The sequence below is a fragment of the Cyrtonyx montezumae genome, unplaced genomic scaffold (genome assembly GCF_038088225.1).
Source record: "Cyrtonyx montezumae isolate F1298 unplaced genomic scaffold, pur_monq_1.0 scaffold_17, whole genome shotgun sequence".
In the NCBI taxonomy this organism is placed as follows: Eukaryota; Metazoa; Chordata; class Aves; order Galliformes; family Odontophoridae; genus Cyrtonyx; species Cyrtonyx montezumae.
This window is the reverse complement of record NW_027071903.1, coordinates 16,110,605-16,132,648: the sequence shown is the minus strand read 5'-3', so window position 1 is coordinate 16,132,648 and position 22,044 is coordinate 16,110,605. Positions and strand designations below refer to the sequence as shown.

The following is a 22,044-nucleotide window of genomic DNA, read 5'->3' as shown; positions in this document are numbered from 1 at the left end:
ATGATCCCAGGAACTGTGAGGTTGCTGGTAATGCTCTGAGTACCAATGGGTGCAAGGTTGTACCAGGATGGCACTGCTGTGTTGCTTCCTCCTGTGCCAATTGCATGGGAATGCTCCTGTCCAGGCACCCGGCTGCAGCCTGGATGTGAATCTCAATGTGTCTGTGTTGGCACTGAGACTTTACAATCAGAGTTCTCTTCTGGATTTTAAAAATCCCACTGATGTTTCTTGCAGGTCGGCTGAGACATGGCTACTAGCAGGCTCCACCGGTCCGTGGGATCCTCCAAAAGCCCCAGTGGGTTCCAGAACAAAGTGGTGGCACCTCGTAACCCGAAGCTGGTCACTGAGGAGAAGCCTGTAACAATAAGTACCAACTGTGGCCAAGTGGGAGCAGGTTGGAAATGTCCCTGTATCCATCTTCCATTTCCCCGCCTTGCTGCCTTGTTTCTCTGTTGGAGGTGGCTGTTGAGGTGCCTTGGGGACAGGCTGTGAGTTGCCTAAGGGAGAGTCCAGGTTCTTGCCTTGTGAGCACCTCTGAGCTGAGCCCAGGACACAAGGGCACAAGGACAGCTGGAGCTCCAACACGTGCTCCTTGCCGTCCCCATGGTGTGAGGCAGGGACACCTCCAGCCACAAGCTGTGATGGTACCTGTGGCTGCTGAGCTGCAAACACTGCCTGAAGGCTTGACAGGACGTGGCCAAGAAAACCTCCAAAACAGTTCTCATCCTGCTTTTGAGCATGCCACAGTGGAGCAAGGCCAGTCCCTCTTCCTCATCCCCAAATGTCCCCTCTGCTGAGCCGAGCTGACCTGATGCTGAGCCTCTGTTGAGGAGATATCCGTGCAGACCTCTGCACGGGGTTTGTGAGGCCAGCCCAAAGAAGACAAGCAGTTGGAACAAGGTAAATGAGGACTCAAAACTCCAGCTCAGTTCTGGCACTGTGCTGCTCTCCAGTGACTTGTCCAGTGGTGACATCTCTGCACGTGTTGTGCAGAGCTGGGGGCTTTGGGTGGCTCCTTCCCACTCCTCCTCAAAGGTCACCAGCTCCGTGCAGCAAAACTGAAGAGGAAACAAATGCCCGAAGAGCAGAAATCCCCAAACGTGTCACTTTGAATCACGGAGGAGAGGCTAATGGGACAGAGCTGCTCCGTTGGAGCATGTGAATTCCGCTCTATATAATTAATTTACTGGTGATGAATATTTCAGCAGGTAACTTACGGGACTTCCAGGACTGTCCTAGTGGCTGCAGTCATAAATGATGCATCAGTGGGGCTTGAACAAGAAAAGCTTTTCAGGAGGAAGGCCTTTCTGCAACCCTGGCTATGTTTTGCCTTGCAGCTGACTCCTTCTGCCTTCCTGAAGGAGATGTCCCTCACCACGGAGCAGCGGCTGGCCAGCACTCGCAGCACGTGGCGGCCCCACGTTGTCCAGCTCCTGGACATGAGTGACACCTCTCATCAAAAGGTAGCATTTTCCTGCCCTTTTTCTTTGCTATTTGACATGACATTTCAGGAGCACGTGTGTCAGGCTTGCCCCCAGCTTCTTTCAGTAGCAGGGTGAGAAGGTCCTGCTGCCCTCTGAAAGCACTGATGGTGCTGGAGTTCCTCGTGCTGAGAGAAGGACAAAATGTTTTTGCAATGCTGGGATCTTTTTAGCACTGAAGCCAACAAACTGCTGAAATCAGTGGATTCTGCTTGAGTTTAGCTACCCCTGCTAAAGCATAGTACAGGGAAAGGATGGAGCAGGGCACAAGCTGCCCTCTCCCATCCTTGCCCCCAAATGGCCCCCCAATGGAGTTAAGGTCATGGCTCTATTGCTGGTGGCACTGTGAGCCATTGAAGACTGGGTACCCTATGGCAAAGGCTCAAGATTGGCTAACAGAAGTAATCTCATTAATACTTTGGGTTTGCCAGTGGTCCTGCTAGGTACCTACTCCCGGCATAGTGAGCAGATGTGCTTTATCTCAGAGGATTGCTCAGTATGTAACATGAGGTAGGTTGCTGAGCAGGAATTTGCCAGCCAGAGACGTAACAGGTTGGTGCAGAGTTGTCCTGCACAGCTCAGGAGTTGGGAGTGCATTGGATGAGTGCCCAGTGCATAAAATAAATCATTACTCCATGTAAAGCTCATGGGAGAAGGAGATGCCAGGTCCAGAAATGCTTAATAAGAGGCAAACTTGACCACCATCCAGCACTCATCCCACTTGCCTTTGTCCTGCTGTATTGCTTTCCTTTTGGCCTTCCCTCCTATGACACTGTTCTGTGCTTGCTGGTTTCTGTGCATCCAAACAAGATATGTGGGGACCTGTGGGACTCAATCTCTGTCTCAGAGCAAAGCTCATCCCAAGAGTTGGTCTCAGTGCCCTACTTAAACACAAGGGTTTCTGCTCCTCCCTGAGTGCTCTTGGCTTTTCTGATGAGCACTTTGGCACTGTGTGATCACGTTGGCTCCTCTCACTGCTGTCTCGTATCTCCAGTTCTCCTCGGTTGATCTGGATCAGACCTTGTTCCAGCCTTTCCCACCCGAGGTGGTGTTCCAGAGCTACGTTCCCTGCGAGGTCTACGAGGTACCCCTGGTTCTGAGGAACAACGACAGGGTAAGTGCTGGGCTGTGTGGCTTTAACACTGTGCTGGGAGAGGAAGGTGGCATAGTGCCCATGAAATGCAGCATGCCGTGTTTGGATCCAAGTGTCTCACCTTCTTCCTTTCACAAGGATGTAGAGGTTTTCCCGGGATATTAGTGTTTTTCCCACTGGTTTTGATCACACGTGGGTGAGTTCAAAGCCAAAGGAGCTCTCTGGGACAGCATCCTTCCTCTTGAAAGATGGGCAGATGGGCATGTCAAGGGCTGCACAGTTCTTACCTTCCTTGATTGTGCTTCACCTCCAGAGCTACACTTTTTAGGCTCCTGCTCAGCTTAATTTGGTTCTGCTCTGGGTTTTCAAAGATAATATGGCTTTCTGCTTCGCCTTTGGAGTGCCACAGCACACCCAGAGTAACGGGCTTTTGAAGGTCTCTGCCTTTACTTGAAATAATTTTGTGAGCGTTCTGAGATTTCTCAAGAAAGCTGAGAAGGGAAAAGTTGAAAAATGTCAGCAATTTTACTTCCAGTTTAAAGGGGGAAATTGAGACCTTTTCAGTTTCAGCAGGGGAAACGTTTGCTCAAATGAGGCATGTGCCAAATGTGAGCTGGTGGGAGCAGACAGGAGGGAGGAAAGGAGCCAAGCTGGGAAGCACTCTGGGGAGAGCATCGTGTGTGCAGGGGTTTCTCTTGGCACGTAGAAATAAACATCCTGTAAGCAGAGGAAGGTCAGTAAAAGAGGGATGTAATCAAAAATATGGATCTTAGAAGCATGGAGAATGGAATCAAGGCTGGAAAAGACCTCTCAGGTCCCCAAGTCCACCCCCAACTCACCCCACCTCAGTCCACATCCCTCAGTGCCACATTCCCACAGTTCTTGACCACCTCCAGGGATGGTGACTCCCCTCTCTCCCTAGACAGCTGTGCCAGTGCTTCACTGCTCTTTCTGAGAAGAAATCATTCCTGATACATGGCACGTCTTCAGGCCATTCCCTCTCACCATATACAAACAGTGGGATGTATGTATAGGGAAAGTGGGTGCATGAAGCCCTCTCCAGTTCTAGCTGCTGGGCTTAGACAGGTGGACAAAAAGCTCTTGGGGTGTGTAGTAGGTAGAGGAACAGCAAGAGGGAGCATAGTAGACCACAGATTGGAAATGGAAGATCCTTTGGCAAAGATGGATGCAGTGTTGTGTCTCAGTAACTTTTAGGGAGCTCTGCTGTGTTCCTTGTCCAGCACTGAGCTTGGGAATCTTGGGAAGATGCACCAGGAGCACCCAAGGAATAGTATTTGTGCAGTCTGCATGGAAGACTTTGCTGTAGAAATTTCTTTTTCTATTTAAGACTTGCCTTAGTTTCTCTTCTGCTACAGCCTTTTGGCTTCAGCTGCTCCATTATCCACATGGCACTCCATGATGTTTGTCTTTGCCAGGTGCCAGCCAACAGGCAAGCAGTTCATTTGCTCTGTTCATGCTTCCTCAAGTGGAAAAGAACATCTGCATCAACATCTCTGCCGTTCCCAGTAAAAAATAATAAACTCCTACAGCTGTACCCTGGGATTTGTATGCCCAACAAGGGGGAGACAAAGTGTGAATTGTTAATTTTTTTTCCAAAATGAATTAGTTTTTGAAGCTACTAAGACCTCAGCTATTGGACAGCTCGGATGTAAAAGTAAGATCAGCTCTGAGGAAAATCCTTGGTATATTTTACTATATGGAGATAATAATCCCAAGAGGGGTTGTTATATTCTAATTTAATTGGCTTTCAGTTGTTTGTGCTCTCATAAAGTTTTCTCCCAGTTTCCCAGATCCCTCTGAATCATACTGACTTACATTGCACAGTAGCTTGAGGTTGTCTGCTCCATAAAATCCCGAGAAGTGTGGTACAGATAGAGGCTCTGTGATGATTCAGACAGGGCTTTGATATACATACTGCTCATGTCTCTTGTGAAGTTGCTTTTCTGCCTTCAGGCTGCTCCTTTCTCCCCTCTGAGGTGTTGCAGGTGGCTTTTGTTTAAGGTGCTCATCTTCAAGGGGACTCAGTGACCAAAGCATCCACGTGCAGTGGGTGGGTTTGTGGACTGGTGAAGCTGCCTGTTGGTAATGGCCTGTTGGAGGCTTTGAGATGAGACTCAGAGCTCTGGGGTTGGTATCTGTGCCCCTGGAAACACCTGCTTTCTTGTCTGCAGCTGAGAATGGCTTTTAATGACCAACCCATGCAGCAAGTCAGTGCTGGTCACGTATCTCAAGGTGGAAAATGCCATTCAAGCTCATATTTGGTATGCACAGCCCACAGCATAGGGGATAGAAGGCAAAGGTAGTCCAGCTCTCCATCCTTTTGGCAAGTTGGCTGCTCTCATCTTCTAGATCAGCTCCACATGGAGTGTTGAGCTCCCTTCCTTCTTCACAATCCCCTTTAACAGTTCTAGGCCGCCTCCTTTTTCTTCTGGAGTTGTCTCTGTCTTCCTACATTCTGAACTTTGCTCTTGCTTATTCTCCCAGTGTATTGTAGGCATGTACCTCCGGGGCTAAAAATGCTTTGTAAAGGCAGTTGAGGAAGGATGTAACCTGCACAGGGTCATGTCTTTGCAACCTAGGTAGAAATAGAGAAAAAATCCAATACCTTCATGTCTTTCCTGTATGTTCCTCGGCTGGTGAAGGTCATCTTGGAGAGCTCACCTTACTTCAAGCTGATCAGCCCCAGCGATGCGTGCCGCAAGGTAGCACCTGGCATGCCTTTGACTTTCTGCATCCTTTTCACCCCTGAGGAAAACAAGGTGAGACTGGAGGTCGCAAGAGGTTGTTGTCTTGGTTTGGCATCAAATCCCAATCGCTCAGGCCTGGATTTGAACCAGAGGGTGAAGTGTGGCTTTTGGAGAACAGCCCTGATTTCAGTTGGGTTGTGCTGGATCCAGAGCTGGGGGTAACTCTTCAACACGGGCAAAGATTGTGCTGCAGGCTCTGGTTTCAAACTTCACGTGTTTCATAACATCATCTGTCATAGAGGCATGTAGAATCATAGAATCATTGAGCTTGGAAAAGACACCTAAGATCTCCAACTCTCACCTCAGCCCACCCCTGTCATGCCAACTAACCATGCCCTTCAGTGCCACATCACTACAGTTTCTTGAACACCTCTGCGAACAGTGATGCTCCACCTCTCTGGGCAGCTGTGCTGCTGCCTCACTACTCTTTTGGATAAGAAATAGTTCTTGATTTCCAGCCTGAATGTTTAATGTAATTGTCTGTCGGGTACAGGGGTGGGGAACTCCACTTTTTGTGGTGGGGTGGCTTCACAGGGAAGAGACACACAAGCGTAGGAAAACAAAGAAAATGACAGGGGGGAGAGTCGGTAAGTTATCTTTCTCTTCTAAGAGAACGGTGTAGTTATTATGAAAAATGTTGCAGGAACAAATAGATCCAGAAAGAGCTTCTCTCTCTCATCTGGCAGCCACTTCCCTGCCTCACCCAGGGCTGGAGTGAAGATGGTACTCATTCATCCCTTCTGCTACTCAGCTGTGCCATCCACAGGGTTGCTTGGCCATTGTTCAGCTGCGAGCCTGGATGGGAGGAAGCTCTGCATATGCCTGAGCCAGCCTGGCACAGGCTGTGGACATTCCTCACCCAGCAGGAGTTTGGTGTGATGCAAAGGACAAGGCATGAATAGGAATAAGTGGGCAGACTCCATCTGCCCTGTTCTTGCATGTAGAGATGTCTCACTCTTGTGGGCTGTGATCTTGGTGTGGCTGTGTCCTTGTGTGTGTTATCGTGGTGATGTCTCTCTCAGTGGGCTCCCATTCCATGCCACTGTGTCCATTTCTGCACTGGGGCACAGGTAGTGTATCTCTTTGGGTGTTGTTGCCTTCTCTTCTTTTTTTCACTTGATTGATTTAGTGTAATGCCTTTGACTCTTTCTCAAACAGCAGATAGAGAAAACTAAAGAGGAAATGCCCTGTGGTCCCTAGCTCCCCAAGCCTGGGGAATAATCTGTTCCTTTGGAGGGTCTGAGAAATTATTTAACATCATTAATATTTAGGGTAAAAATTTGTCTGGCCTAGGGCAGTTCTCCAAGCTACCTAATAGCTTAATCTCACTGATGGAGGCTTTGGAAAGTACACTGGTCACTTTAAAATGTAATCTATCTGTACTAATGACTGAGTGTCCATTTTTGGGGGTGGAGAGGGAAATTTGGTGCCCACAGAGGGCATAGTGCCACTCTTCAAGGTTAGAGAGTCAGCAGGGCAGCATGGGGACATCACCACAAGCAGAGGGAGAACCCAGAGTGTGTGAAGGACCAGTGCTTTAGGAACGCATCAGTAGCACAGTCAGGAGACATTCCTTCTGGACGTGACCCTACTGGAGAAGGGTGGCACTTTGTGACCCTAGGGGTCCCTGCCAGGCCCAGGCACTCTAGCTGTGCACCTCTGCTGCCTCTTAAATGCTCCATGACCCAATGGATGACACAGAGAATTGGGATGTGGGCACCAACCCCTCCAACTGTAGGATCGGTTGGGGGTTTCTTGCTTTGGCTCTCACTGCTGATTCAGGAGAGCAAAGCGCAGAGCTGGGCTGTGCTGAGCCCTAAATAAGAGAAGCACACAAGTGGTGTGTGGCTGAAATGCCACGTGCCATGTAATCCCTTTCTGAGAAATGAGCAGCTTCTTGCTGCCTCGCAGCCATCTGGTAGTGTGCCACATAGCTGGGCTGTCAAAGCCAGTGTGCAGCCGACACATCGTATATTGGCACCCACATTATAAATACAAACTGCTAATTCTTCTGCTGGGCAGCATTTCCAATTAGTAACTCTTGCTGCCTCTGATTTCTATGTCTCTGCATTCTGGCCATGCAGTGTGGGTGCCCTCACACCACGTGTCCTGCTGTTATGGGCTGCGGAGCAAACAAGCAGTGGGCAGGAATACGCACTGTGTCCTTCAGCTTTGTTACAGATATCAGAAAGGCAGGAGGTGAGAAGTGCCCAGAAACACAGCACAGCTCAGTCTGTTTTGTGTTTGTTTTTTTTTCCTTGCTCTTTTTTCTGTAGCAGTACAGTGTTTGCAGGCAACGTGAGTTCAGTCTGAGGTTTGCAAAATTCATTCCTGATGCTCAGCGGAGGCTGCGTTAATGCTCATTGATAATATGAAGTGTGACAGGATGTTGAGTTATTGGGTTGCTGAGATTAACTCCCTGAGAATTCAGGCCAGCCCTGCTAGAGGTGTTCTGATATTACAGGTGCGCATCTAAAGAGACTTGTAGGGGGAAAGAGAGGGGACAGAAGATTGAGGTGGTGAAACTGGGATCGAAGGACCCATGGGGAAGCATCCTGTGAGCCTGTGGCTGAGAAGGGAGTAGAAGGGGAAGCCATCCTCCTGCAATGCTGTCATTGCCCTCCAGCCTCTCCTCTCATGAAATGGCCCTTTATAGTAGCATGGTTCCAGCAGGGAGCTTCCCTTTTAAACTTCTTGTGTCACCCCACCCTACTTGGTTATCTGCTGCAAGGAATTCAGCAAAGTATTTACCAGTTATGCAGCTCAGCTGACACCTGAGTTTGCTGGTTTATTGGGCAGTTAATGACTGTCATGCTGACATCAACTTTAATGTGAGTGTGAGTTTGCAGAGAGCCTGGAATGACAGCTCTGATGTGAGCAGTTGCTTTAATTTCAGTGGGCACTAATGCAAATGCCAGCAGTCATATTTTGAAGGCTGGGGCTTGTAACATATTGCTTGTCAGAGGTGAGTAAGGGAAAGGGCTGCATTGTGGGGTGATTTCTGTTTTCCCTGTAACAGAGGAGTCATACGAAGGGTGAGCTCATATTTTTGTGGAAATCTATAGCCTAAAGCTAGCTCTAAACAACCTTTAAAGCATGTCAGTGATGCAATCCCTCTCTCTCCCAGGCATGTTTGTTTAGGAAATTGCTTTGAAACGATCTGCTGGGGGTTTGCAGTTGCAAAGATTGGTTTTGGTGATACCCCTGGACCGTGACTGAGTGCATAGTGGAGCTGCTGTCCTGGCAACAGGACAGAGGATTGCAGCCGTCGTTTTCCTCTCTCTGCAGCAAACCTCATGCTGCACTGTGCAAGCAGCCCCAGTGCTTGTGCATGGTGCCTTGTGCTTGCTTTGGGATTTCAGCTGGGGCAGGTATTATTAATTCCTCGGGCTCTCATTGACACAGCTGCTGATCTGCTCCCTCCTTCACAATAACGACTTGAAAATGAGTTCCCGTTATTTCCCTCCAGTAGCTCCGCTTGTTGAAGTTTCTTTCCTTCTTATCCTGGTGCTGATCTGAACTCCCTGTGTCCTCCTCTGTCTACCTGGCTTCTGCAGGGCAGAGATAAGGAAAGATGTTGTGTCAGGGCTTAACGAGGCATGAGACTTTCGGCCGGGTTCCCAATGCCTGTGTTACAGTAGGGTGGCCGAAACAACAACAACAAGAAGTAAATTGCTTTTCTCATTTCCTAATGTGTTTTCTGAAGATCTGAACGGTCCAGAACATGAAATAACAAGATAACAGATGCTTTGAATTCACAGGAGCTGTCCTTCTCCTTTATTTTAGAGGACTTAGGCTGCGAGATTGAGAACCAAATTGCTAATTCAGAAAGACTTGCCGAAGATGAAACTCTCTTGAAACGTGATATTCTATCCCGTAGGCATTGCTGCACTTCCCTTCCTGGCATTTTACCTTCTAAAGATGAGAAACCAAAACCTTCCTGCAGGGTTTCCAATGTGAATTTGAGACACATCTAGAAAACAAGACCTTCCTTTATTCCTTTTTATGTCTTGGATGCGACAGCATCTGTTACTGCAACCCTAAGCACAGCGGAGCAGGTGGTGAGCACGCTGGGACAGCGGGTGCTGCTGGGGCTGGGTCCCAGCCCAGTCCTGGGCCTCAATGTCCTGCCAGGCTCAGGGAGCTCGAGGCAGGCCAGGGAGCCTGGGCACAAAGGGATTAGAATGGGTTCTGGCTAAGGAAGGTTGATGGTAAGCATGATTTCTCCAGCAGTTTTGTATTATTGTGTACTTGGAGCAGCAAGGAAATAATGTCAAGGGAGTTCAAAGCACCCAGGGAAAAGGATCAGAAACAGCATGAAAGCAATAGGAGGTGAAGCCTGTATCGACCTGGCCATAACCTGTGGCTGGTTTGTGGTGGGGAAAGGCGTTGCCTCCAGATGGTGCTGTCATTGGTGCTGTCCCTCTGTGAGCATGGAGATCCATCTGCTCAGCCCTATGATGGGGTGTTTGGATTCTCCTTGCCACTGCTGAATGGCAGGCAGCTGGGAGGAGGGGGGATTAGTCTTCTAACTGAGCTAAAGGCTTGAGGTGCTGGCTGTAGTAGAGGCGGATGTTCATCACACTGCCAACAGGGCACCGAGGCATTTGTTCCATAGGAGCTACATGAGAGATGTAATTAGGGCATCAACCATGCCAGAACATGCAGCAGAGAGGAAGCAGAGCTATCTTTGCATCCTCTGTGTCTAGGATGAGATGTGAAGTGAAACAGAGATGAGACACAAAGAGAACTTCGTAGGACTGTGGTATGATGGGAATGGGCTGGTGGGAGTGGGTGGGAGTTGTCCCAAGCTTGTCATTGATGACACTGTTAGAGTGGTGATGGGGAGCAAACACCCCACTTGCCAACCTGCTACTGAAATAGGCACTGCGTCCAGCTTGTTACATCCTTCCTCCCAGTCTGGCTGTTAACTGTGTGTGTGACCAGGTCCTTTTGAAGATGTACCTGAGCAGCCCTTGCCAAGCCACGTCACTCCTTGGCTGGGCTTAGCAGTGTATAACTGGGTTACTTGCTGTGCTTTGGAGTTCAGAGCAGGTTCTTGTTCTCGCTCTAATCCCTCCTGTATAATCATTGCATTGGTTGTTCAGAACCCAGCTGTCAGGTAACTCTGTCCTCCCGTGGCATGAAGCTGGCTGTCAGCTCGCTGGGAAAGCAGGCAGAGCAATGGAACTGTTTCCTCTTGGCAAGCAAACAAACCTCTACCAGTCATTCTACTGGAATTAAAAGTCATGAAATAAAAAGCACTACTGCATTATTGAATGAATGCATAGCAAGCACTGGCTTTCCTTCTACAATGGCACTAAATGCATTTCTGATGATCCCGTTTCCTTCCCGCAGGACTACTTCCACCAGCTCACCTGCATCACAGAGAGGGAGATGTTTGTGGTGCCCATCCGAGCCATAGGAGCCCGAGCTGTCCTGGACTTCCCTGACCAGCTCAACTTCTCAGTCTGCCCAGTCAAGCACAGCACCCAGAGAACTCTGCTGGTTCACAATGTTGGCAACCGAGAGGCTCGTTACCACATCAGCACCCACAGGTAGGGGCTGCCAGGCTGTGCTTTTCAAGGTTCTGGAGCCCTGAAAACAGCACCGTGTGGTTGGGGAACTTTGGGTTTGGTCTGAGCCCTGTGATCCAGTGTTAGGTGCAACGAGCTCTGAAGTGGAGTTGAGTGGACCCTGATTTCAGAGCTGCTCTACAGCCCCAAACCAGCGATGATGGATTTTAATGGGGGGAGGAGGTATACCTTGTGCATGGGATATGGAGCCCAAGGGGAGCTCCAGAAAGACTGGGTGAGCAGAGGCCTGGGATTTGCTTCTCCTCCTCTGTTGACTTCCCAAGGATGTGCCAGTTTGGCCAGGAAGCAGAATGGGAAAGAGCGTGTCATCCTTCATGGAAGAAGGGGGTGCTTCCTACTAGAAATCCCCTTTGCTGAAGCCTTGCAGCAGGGGAAGAAAGACAGAAATGCATGGACAGAAAAGCTGGTAAACAACTGAGTGAGTTCAAGGGTTGTGCTCTGCATTGCAGGAAGGCAGCCTTTGCATTGTGGAATACACGTAGGCAGGAACTTCTAAGTCACTATGGTTTTCCTCAGGGATTTCTAGGTCAAGCTGTCAGAATCTAAATAGAGATTGACTAGGTGTTTAGCATTTTTCAATACTCTTAGCAACTATTCTATCAATGGATACAGCATATATTGAGTTCTGCTTGCTATGGATATTAAAAGTTGAAGTTGGACATTCAAACCCTTCAGTCCAGATTTGCAGTAAAGAAATGGGAAATGTTAGAAAAGCTTTATCTCAAACTGCACAAAAAAGCAGAGCTCTGGATAAGTGGATTGTGTGCATTCAAAGATCAAAAGCTGATATGATTTCTCTTGCCCATTGAGGGCATCTGTCATCTCTTCCATTTCATTACGAACTTTTGAAAACTAGTTTGAAATTTCAAGCAGATGATTTAAATCTTTGAATATAAGCAACATTTTATTCCAATTAAGAGTGGCACTTGCTTTCCTTCAGATTCCTTCTTAACTACTCAGAAGTTCCTGTGTTCCTCCTGCCTTCTTATTTCTGTTTTTGTTCAGTGAAATGTCATAGAGAGTTCTTCAGTGGGAACCTCTAAAAAGGCTGGGTGCCTCTAATGCCTGTCTGTCTGCCTTGTGCCATTGTGTATGTGCACAGATGTATGGGAAGTATGGGAAATTTGAGGAGCATGTGAAATGGAAACGTGATGGTTGGAATTGTCAGACAGAACGACGGAATAATTCAGGATGGAAGGGATCTCTTGGAGATCATCAAGCAAACACCCTGCTTGGAAGATCACAGCTTCAGAGTTTTATCAAGTTTTTCTTTTGACCTTTGAATGTCTTCAACACTGAAGGTTCCCTCACTTCTCTAGTGTTCATGTGCCGGGCATAGTCAGCAGGAAAGCAACGAGCTCTGGGCTGATGTGCCAAGGAGATGTGAGAGTCAGACCTGTGCGCTGCTCTGCAGGCTAACAGATCATTAGCTGGCAATTGTCTTTGAACAACTATATTTACACAGCCTTTCAAGGAAAGAGGCCGTTCTCCTGCTAATGTTGGGGGATTAATTTCCCTGTTAGAGAGGGTAGAACAAAGGCTGCATCATTATTAGTGAAGATTTAGTTGAATGTGTCACTAGTTCTTCTGAATAACTTCCATAACCACTTGATGATTAATTATCATCACAGAGCATTTCAAATTGTGCTGGGAGCTTTGGAAACGAATGACTTAACGTTCCCTGTCCTGGAGAGCTCAGTGTAAATATGAGATGTGGTAATGGAGAGTTATGGCATAGGTGCTCTGAGAGAGGAGTGCTGTCCTTACTGGCTTAAATTTGAGGCAATTTCAGTCTCTTCTTATTTGGAAAATAAGGATTTAAGGAGCTTAAGTTGAACGTGTTTAATTTTTGGTGGATAAAGGAAGCGAATCTGTGGAGGTAATTCAGTGTCCTTCAGCTGCTCCCTGCTCAGAGGTCTCCCTTAGCACGGCATCTCCCAGAGGACATGGCCAAATTTGGACCACTAGTGAACAGAGCACTACCTTTGTGCTGTCTGGCACAATCTTAACTGTGTTCCCTCTTCTTGCAAAGCTTGATAACAAGTAATACAAGTATAAGCCCCTCTCCCTCTCCTTGTCATTAAGGCACAATAATGATAATGCTCTCTGATATTCAGGAATATAAATGTCATTCCACTACATTTGAGTCGAAAAGGATGTGCAGAAGCAGATTATAGGCTATGCATATATACATGCATGTATAGATGTATATCCTAGGCTACAAAGACCATGAAGGGGCACAAAAATGGAGGACAGAAGCAGTGAAAGAGCAGGAAGATGAAGCTGTGAGCTGCTGACCCTGCACAAGACTTCTCAGCACTGAGAAGTTGTCTTCTTCTCAAGCCTTGGTTGCTTCTGAGATCCAACAGACTCAGCTTGATGGAGCAGCTACAAGCTTGACTTCAGCTGCTATACTATTACTAAAATTAATATGTGCTGAGATTAACTGATCTTTGTTTTTCCTGCAAAAGATCTTAACGGACAGATGAGGCAGTTCAACCACCTGTAGATGTGACTGCTCTCTTTGGAGCGAGCCAACTTTTAATGCAGTCAAACAGAAAGCTGAAAATTGGTGATTTTTTTTCCCAAATCAAATGTTCTTAAAATACAGGTTAAGGCACCAGTAGACTAAAGAGGAAGTTTGGTTGGTTGTATGAGAGGAGCATGCCATGAAGGATCTCCTTGCACAGTGCCTGGTTGTAGGAGAAAAAGAGGACCTGAGTCATGCAATTGTGATGGCTTTTCTCTAGAGTCAGTCCCTTTCCAAAGGGCAATAATAAATGAGATCTGAGCAGGTACCAGCGAGAAGACCTCTTCCAAATCAGTGTGGCTGGATAACGTGTGAGCTGGGGATCTGGCTGTGATTGTAAGTCACCATTGGGATATTAAAGAGCTGGACCTGCAGAAGTTTTGATGTCGTACACCAAAGCAAACATTGTTTTAAAAAGGACATCAGAAGAAAAGGAGCTATTAAAAAAGAAACCACAAAGCTTATCTTCTGAAAGATTTCCTGTCTTTTGGGAGCGGTGATGATTCATTAGAAGGGCAGATCTAGCAGGGCCAGAATTATCTTTAAAGAACAGCTCACAATTAAATGACAGTTAATGGATAAAAGGCCAAGGTTTAGGCTGCCAGTTTCCGCACTTGGCAGTGGTTTTCACTTGGTTATTGCAGTGTGTCAGGGATGTCTCCTACCATTTCTTATCTGGGGACTGCAGGGAACAGCTTAGCTGCATTAACAGAAGTTTGGGGGAACTAAGTTTAGCTTTTGCATCTTTGTGTCCTGACATAGTGAGTATGGTGGGAGAGTTTGGGGTAGGGTGTGAGAGGTGCAGGGTCCATCCTGGCCAGCACCGGAGAGGAGTGGGGAGACAGAGCAGGAGGTAGTACTGAAGTGTGGGGAATTTTCCTTTGCTATGCTGGGGGTCCCACCCAAGCACCAGCTCTGCCCCAGGCAGCCTGGATGGAGATGTTGAAGACTCTGGAGATGTGGCCCTGAGGGATGTGGTCAGTGGATATGGTGGGAGTGGGCTGGGGTTGGTCTTGGGATCTGAGAGATCTTTTCCAACCTTAATGGTCCTATGATGGTATAACTTCTGAGCAGTGCTGGTAACTGAATCCCTTCCCTAGCACGCAGCAAGGGCTTGAGGAGCTGATCTGTGTGTTCTGGTGGAAGGAACAAACTGTGTCCTTGAGGAACCCCTTGGGGTGACTGGGAACATCTTATTGGAGATATGTGAGAGCCTCCTGCTCAGCTGCAACAAAGTGAGCTCTGCCCTGTGAAGAGGCTGAGGTCTCCTGTCAGTGTGCAAATGCTGTGGGCTCACTGTTGCTCCTGCTAGAGCCAGCAGCAATGCTCCAAGCGTAATGGGAACAGGTCAGACCACTAATTGCTGCCGTATCTCGTTAATGAGCAAAAACTCCAGCAATTTTATCAGCTGTTGCTACTCAAATGAACAAAGTTCAGCTTGTGCATGTCTCCGGCTCTCACTATTTTCGAGTGGATTGCATTTCTCTAATCATGGTTAAAGCTCAGCAGAGCAAATTTTGGAGGTGATAATTTGATGACCGGCAAAGTGCTGAGCACAAAACTTCTGTCATTGGAGTGGGGCTCTACAGAAACCATGAAGCCACACTTGGTCTGGCTCCTCCCTTTACATGAAGGTAGAGCTCTACAGCTGGCAGCCAAGAACTGTTTACCTGGTGACATTGCTGTCTGTAGTAATCCCAAAGTGCGACAGCACACTTGGATAATTATTTTCAGCCCATTTGTGGAATTTGAGTGTTGACACTGTCTGCTCAGAGAGGTGGGGGAGTCACCATCCCTGGAGGTGTTGGAGAACCTTGGAGATGTGGCACTCTGGGACATGATCAGCAGGCATAGTGAGGGTGGGTTGGGTCAGACACGGTGATCCAGGAGGTCTTTTCCAACCTTAATGTTTCTGTGGTTCTGTGAATTTATCTCGTGGGCCAAGCAAATGGTTGTCAAGATCAGATTACAACCCAGAGTCACAGACTACATGTCTTGTGAATACATCAAGCTGTTAAATACCCATTGATACTCTCCTGTTGATGATGCTTGATGGAATCCTTCAGGCTGAAAATGGGATGATCCTTTTGCTGTTGTCTTGTTCCTGTGGCTTCATTCTAATCTGCATTTGCACTTGTACTTTTCTGTTTGTTCTTTTTCTTAGAGCAGCTTTCATTGAGTGACCGATATAATGTGCCCTTCCTTACATTAAGACAGGTTATTTTCAAAGTAAAAGGCTGAATTCTGCAAGTTAATGAATAATTTTTCTCTGGTATTATAGGAGAACTTATTCCTCTGTGTGAGTCTAGGCTGTAATCTCCTTGGAACAGGCCTCGCTTTGACATTTGCCTCTCTTGAGGTGAAGTTTATAGGTGTCTGAGTGAGGCAGACTTGAGAAAATTGGGGTCAGCTTTGCATGCAAATAGCAGTTGGAGGCTCTGCTGTTCAAAAACAGCTCTCTGATTGTGTTGCTAGCAGTCTGACTCCTGAGATACTGCAGAGAGGAAGAGCTGGATGCAGAATATGGGGGAGAAGAGATCACTTTGCACCATGCGGTCTTCTGAGGGTTGAATCTCTTCAGAAGTGGGAGAAGTAACTGCGTGTCTGATCCTCTGTATTCTGTTCTTACTCTGCTGATGTGTTTATCTGCTTGGTGAGGTGAAGTGGAATAGCCTTAGCCCCTTGAGGGGATTATTATCTCCAGATCTCCTGTGATATCTCTGATGCCTGTCCTTTGCATTGCAGCCCTTTCTCTGTTGATCCCTCCGTTGGGACCCTTAGGATCGGTGATACCATGCAAGTAACAGTGGACTTCCACCCATTGAAGACTGGGGACCACTCTGGGTCCCTGGTGGTTCACTATGACACAGGTGAGTGCTGGGCAGTGTGCTGTGCACAGCTCTGCTGCCTTCTAAACAGAATGATGTGAAGTTTCCCTTGCATGCGACTTCTGAACCCTTTTCTCTGAAACTGCAGATTCAGAGAAATATGGATGTTTCAGTTTTTGGAGATATTCAAGGTCAGACTGGACTGGCTCTGAGCACCTGATGGAGTTGTTGGTGTTCCTATTCATTGCAGAGGAGTTGGACCAGATGACCTTTACGGGTCCCTTCCAACTCAAATGAATCTATGCTTCTATTCTGTGAAATAAGGACATGGGCTGAGTCTGTCCTTCTTCGTGTCCTGTGTCATCATGTCATAGAGTCACTAAGGTTGGAAGAGACCTGGTGCATCCCTGGGAGACCCTAGTGTCCATGTATTCCCCACATACCACAGTGATTCCATCACTCCTCTTTGTCCTAGCAGCTTGCTTCCCTTTCCAGATGGAGAAAGACCAAAAGATTTTCATGGTCTGCTCTGAAACCCTCAGTTATTTTTTTTACATTGGCCCCAGAGTGGTTGGTCGACCAACCCCAAAGTGGTTGACCTGTGTGCAGCTGCTTGCTGTGGGATGGGTGACATCCCAGGACCATGCCCCACGTACGTGGGGATGAGCCCATGATTTCCCTCCTGCTTCTCAGCACAGTGTTACTGTTACTTTTAAGTAAAGTACAGATTGAGGAGGCGAGCAAAGGAATAATAAGGAGATTATCTGCCTAGCTTGGCAGCATACAAACAAGTAAAATGCTGCAGAGTTGAACTGTTGAAGTGAAACTGAAACGTTTAATGATTCATTCTCCAAAGCTGCTCATTGCAGGGGTAGTGTAGAGTTCCAGCCTCACGGTGGGGCTGGGCTGATTTGGCTATCACCATGACCTGCATACAGAAAGCAGCCGTGCTGCTCCTGCAGAGCTGCCACCAGACTTGGTTATGAAATGAGCACTAAGAGCAAAATAACAGCTTAGGACTCCAGGAGGCACTTTGCTGGCATGGCTGTGTCTGTATTGCCCTGCTGACTTGTGAGTGACAGTGGTTCTCCATGGGTCAGTTGGTTGATTCGTAGGGTTGGGTGCATGCTGTGTGGTTTTTGCAGAGGTTGTGTAGTCCCTTTGTTAGGAACATTTCAGATGAGTGCAATGGAAATGTATATGTAGTGAAAATCTGGCCGTGATGCTCTGCTTATCCGTCCTGCTCCACGTCTGCCATGTCTGGATGCAGAGTCGCAGCCTGTGCTGAAAGGGGGGGGCTCAAGGTGTTTTGGGCTGCAGCATGTCCCTGTTTGTCACCTTAACATCAGGTGATGGTGTGAGACAGAGTTTCAGGTAAGCATTCCTGCTGGAAAGGGTCCTGTGTGGGGCACCACAAAGAGTCTAACTGGTGGCTTCCCAGATGCTCACACCATATGGATATGGAAAAATGAGGTCAATGGATTTTGTCTCATCCAAGTCCATACCTGTAAAGCTTAGCTGTTCTTTTAGCTCTCAGGCAGTTCTCAAGTGAGATGCTGCTCATGTGCTTCCTGGGCATAGCACGAGATCAGTGAGAGGATGCTCAGGCTGAGGAGATGCATGACAAATTCCCAAAGCTGTGCCAGAGGTAGAAAACTGATTCACCCGTCCCGTGGCACTGAGGAATGATGTCTATGTCAGATGCCCCATTGCAGTGACCAGAGTGACCAGCTGTGGAAAGGAGGTGCTGGAGAAGCACTGGGAGGTGGGAAGAAACCCTTCTCTGCTCTCTACAATCCTGCCTCCCATTGGACTCCAAGAAGCACTGCAGTATGACTCAAGGGGTGATCTCTAAACTATGGGACCCAATTCTGGGTTTCTATGTGGCTGCTTGTAGCTCCTGTGGGCCTTAGTGGACTTGAACAGCTCTTAAATGACTCTGTATGTTCTATTTTTTTATTTTCCCGTTGGCCACCACGTCCCTTGGGATCCTTTTGTCAGCACAGGAAGCTTCAGTAATTAGCAAAGCCCCACTGAGCTTGTGCAGAGCTGAGAGACACTATGTACAGAGATGCTTTTATTGCTGTCAGTGATAAAAGTAATTTGCAGATCGTTTTTCCTTCCTCTGTGAGACTGTGATGCAGAAGCAAAGGCCTGGGGGCAGGATGTTTGAGGGGAGAGATCAGAGGTGGTGAATTTTAGGAGACGTATCCAAGCAGAGCCAGCCCTCAAGCAGAACGTCTGCTCTGCTTCTGCCTGCTCATGGTGCAGAGCTCCAGCAAGCAGCTCCGTGGGACGAGGTTGTGGGCTGGCATCCCTGAGCAAGGGCCCCTTCCTAAGGCAAGTCTCAGCTTGTTTGTGGAGGCCAGACCCAGGCTCACCATGCTCCCTGGGTTCTGTGTGCAAGAGCAAGGAGGGGAGAGCTCAGCTCCTTGAGTGATTGCTTCAAGGGCAGATGGAAGGTGCCAGCAGCATCTGCCTGCAGTTCTGCAGTTGTCAACCAGGTTGGGTGAGTTTTTTTGCTGTGTTGGATTGTTGTGGCCTGTGGGTTTTGCCCATTGGAAGTGGATGAAGTGACATGCAGATGGGCCGCTGGAGCCCCATGTCCTAACTGGCAGCTTGAGGAAAAAAATGTTTCATCTCAAATGGGAAAAATGAGGCATGAGATCAGAGGGGAAATTAAAGAAGTGTTTAACTATAGTTAAGGAGCTGACGTGGAACTCTTCCATCACCCATGGAGTGACAGCAAGTTGGACATGGTGTGATAGAGTCATTGGGGTCTGGTGGGGATTGCAGGTGGCTACAGAGAGCAGTGGCAGTGAGGAAGCAAAGTACGCATCAGTGTTGGAGAGGCCACATCCTGTCATTGATGGGCAAAGAGGAGCTTTGGGCTGCAGCTGTGGTTACTCAGCTCTTGCTTGGGGGAGAAGAGGGTTGTGAACCAGAAATGACAGTGCTTTGTGATGCTAAAACACTTTATTCAGCACCAGTTTTACCTGTGCTGGTAAATGTACAACCAGGCCACCCATGCAAGGGCTTGGCAGTGTGTTGGTGATGGCTGTACCCATGCAGGAAACTCACTGAGTCCCAGCCTGCTTTCTTTATTGTTTGAGGTTAAACAAGTGAATAGGTCTGCCAGCACCCCCCCAGTGTCACAGCTACCAGCTAGGGTAAAGCATCAGATAACAGCACTGCCCTGCTGTGATCTCCATTGGTGCCTGTGTAGGCTTCAGAGGGGTCAGCTGCCTCTGCACAGCTGATTTCCTTCCTTAAGAGCCCCATTTCCACCGAGGGTCTTGTCATCTGTCTTGGAATTGCAATCGTTGGCTTCCAGGAACTTGTTTGAGAACAAAATGAAAATCCTATTGATTCAGTTTGCTATACGGTTTGCTATAAGGATGAATCTGGCTCCATTTCCAAAAAAAAAAGGGTTTCTCTTTTCTTAGAACCAACACTATTCTACTGTGTCATGGCTGGATGTGTGGTTGCTAATTGTGGCTGTGTCATGTTAGGATTTACTGAGTTCATCCAGCACGTGTCCAGCTTTCTCCTTGTGTTACTGCATGGCAGCCTTCGAGACATCTTCACAAAACACAGCAAGGGTGGGCACTGCTTCTGCAGCTCTATTCTCACCTGCATCTCGCTCTGCTGTAGGCTTGTTCCTCTGACCATCCCTTTGGCTCCCATGCCTCCATGTGTCTTTCTTGTCAGCAAGAAGGGACCAGGAACAGCTAAAAGCTGTTGCTGATTGTTGTTAGCTGTGTTTTGCTCAGTTCCTCGTGTTTCCCCCAGCAAATGAGCTGAACGAAGACTCTCCTTTCTTTCATTCCAGGTGAAGATGTTCTCACAAGCCTCTATGGAGCAGCAGTGGATGTCAACATCAGGCTGGACAGGAACTCTTTGATGATTGCGAAGACCTACCTCACGCTGGCAAACCACAGATCTGTAGTCATCCACAACCGGAGTGAGATCATAGCCCACTTCCAGTGGAAGGCTTTTGTTTCTCAGGAAGAGGAGGATCGGCATAAGCTGAGGTTGGTGGCATAGATTCATTTCAGATGGTGCTCTGCCAAGTGTACAGCTCATGCATGGCTTCAAGTGTCGTTGGTGGTTTTGAATGTCTTAGGATGAGTAAACCATTGGAAAGCATCAAGGTGTGTGAGCTTTAGGGTAATGCAGCTCAGTTCTTCCTGTTCCATTTTTGCCTTTGCTCCATTTGGGGATGATCATTTGGGAGGAGGCTGCAGCAACTGCATTCCCTCACATCGCAAATCCATGCTGCATGGGAGTGCAAACCCGTGAGATCTCGGGATCCTGATCCAGGACGAGAGGGAATGGCCAGAAGTTGCGCCGGGGAAGATTTAGATTAGACCTGAGGAAACATTTTTTTTCTGAAAGAGTGGTCAGGCACTGGAATGGCCTGCCTAGGGAGGTGGTTGAGGCACCATCCCTAGTGCTGTTCAAGAAGCGTTTAGATGAGGTGCTAAGGGATTTGATTTAGTAGTAGTTGGATAGGGATAGTGATAGGAGGATGGTTGGACTAGATGATCTTGTAGGTCCTTTCCAACCTTATGAACCTATGAACCTATGATGATACAGGGGGTCCACGAGGCTGAGGACTGCACTGAGAAGCAGCACTTAGCTATGCTATGTGCAGCAATGTTATAAAGCCACTGCGGTGCCTTCACTCCAGCTTTGATGGGAAGGCATTGCAGAGGTCTTTGCTGGCCCAGAAGGTTCCTGCTGTGGGACATAGAGTAGCTTTGCCCTACCCAGGTTTCCAGTGCATGGAGATTCTTCTGCCTGTCTTTAGAGGCTGGAGGAAGCTCAGAGGAGGAGGGAAAGTGGGGCTTGGAAGTGCCTTTGGGCTACAGCTCTTATGCATCTTCATTGCAGTGAGAGATGGGGCAGGTGGCGACAGTGATGTTGGAAGGGCCAAAGGTCCTTCAAGAAGTGTCTTTGGTGAAGCTGTCAGATTTCAGTTTCAGACAGCAAAGAAGCACAGCCTGGGGGATGATGAATTGGAAATTACACTTAAAAGCTTGAGCAATTTAGAGAATTGTGTGTCTTTTCAGACTTAGATGGATGTAGGTACATCAGAGTTCCTCTGAACCCATAGCTGATCAGGAAACTGCCTTAAACTGGAGCATTTTTAAGGGCTTCTGAGCAAGTAAATTAAACATAATTAGGTCAGAAATGCCTTGAAGGCTAAAGCTAGTTTTCCACTGTTCTCTATTTTTAATTACACAGCGTGTGACTTCTGTGCAAGCTCAATGTGTTAAAAGAAAACCTCGTGACCTTCTCTTGATGCTTCCCCAAACTATTCCTTTAGCATCTCTTCCCACCTGCCTGTCTCACACTGGGCCCTGAATCATCAGAAGTGACCAGGTTTCCTCACAGTTAACTTCCACCAGATTTTTTTTTCCCCCCCGTCACATCTGATGTCATTCCAGTTTGTATTCTGGGCTTTGGCCAGAGCCTTCTGATCTTCTTTGCTGTAGGCCTTAGGGAGAGTCCTAGCTCTGCTGCTACAGCCCTGCTGTCACCCTCTTGATGCACACAGCGTCTGATGTTCCTTCTTGCTCGACCTGCCTATCCTAGGGGGTGAATCTGAACCCTCCACGATGTCCAGAGCTCTGTACAGGATTCCTGTCCAGGAATCAGTCACTTTCATCCACGAGGAACAGGCTTGGTTCCTCGAGGCAGCAGGATCTGTGTAATCTGCTGAGCTTTGCACAGGAAGCTCC

General features: G+C 47.9%; 1 protein-coding gene across 1 annotated transcript in view; it reads left to right on the top strand.

Annotated features, from left to right (window-relative positions):
• Window positions 1-246: 246 nt before the first annotated feature.
• The window catches only part of LOC136047163 (hydrocephalus-inducing protein homolog), a 75,713-nt gene continuing 53,915 nt past the window's right edge, over window positions 247-22,044 (top strand). The window contains exons 1-7 of the mRNA XM_065734215.1: window positions 247-357; window positions 1,338-1,463; window positions 2,476-2,595; window positions 5,220-5,354; window positions 10,701-10,900; window positions 16,215-16,339; window positions 20,130-20,331. Of these exons, the coding sequence (XP_065590287.1) occupies window positions 247-357; window positions 1,338-1,463; window positions 2,476-2,595; window positions 5,220-5,354; window positions 10,701-10,900; window positions 16,215-16,339; window positions 20,130-20,331 (1,019 nt within the window). The remainder of the gene's footprint in view (window positions 358-1,337; window positions 1,464-2,475; window positions 2,596-5,219; window positions 5,355-10,700; window positions 10,901-16,214; window positions 16,340-20,129; window positions 20,332-22,044) is intronic.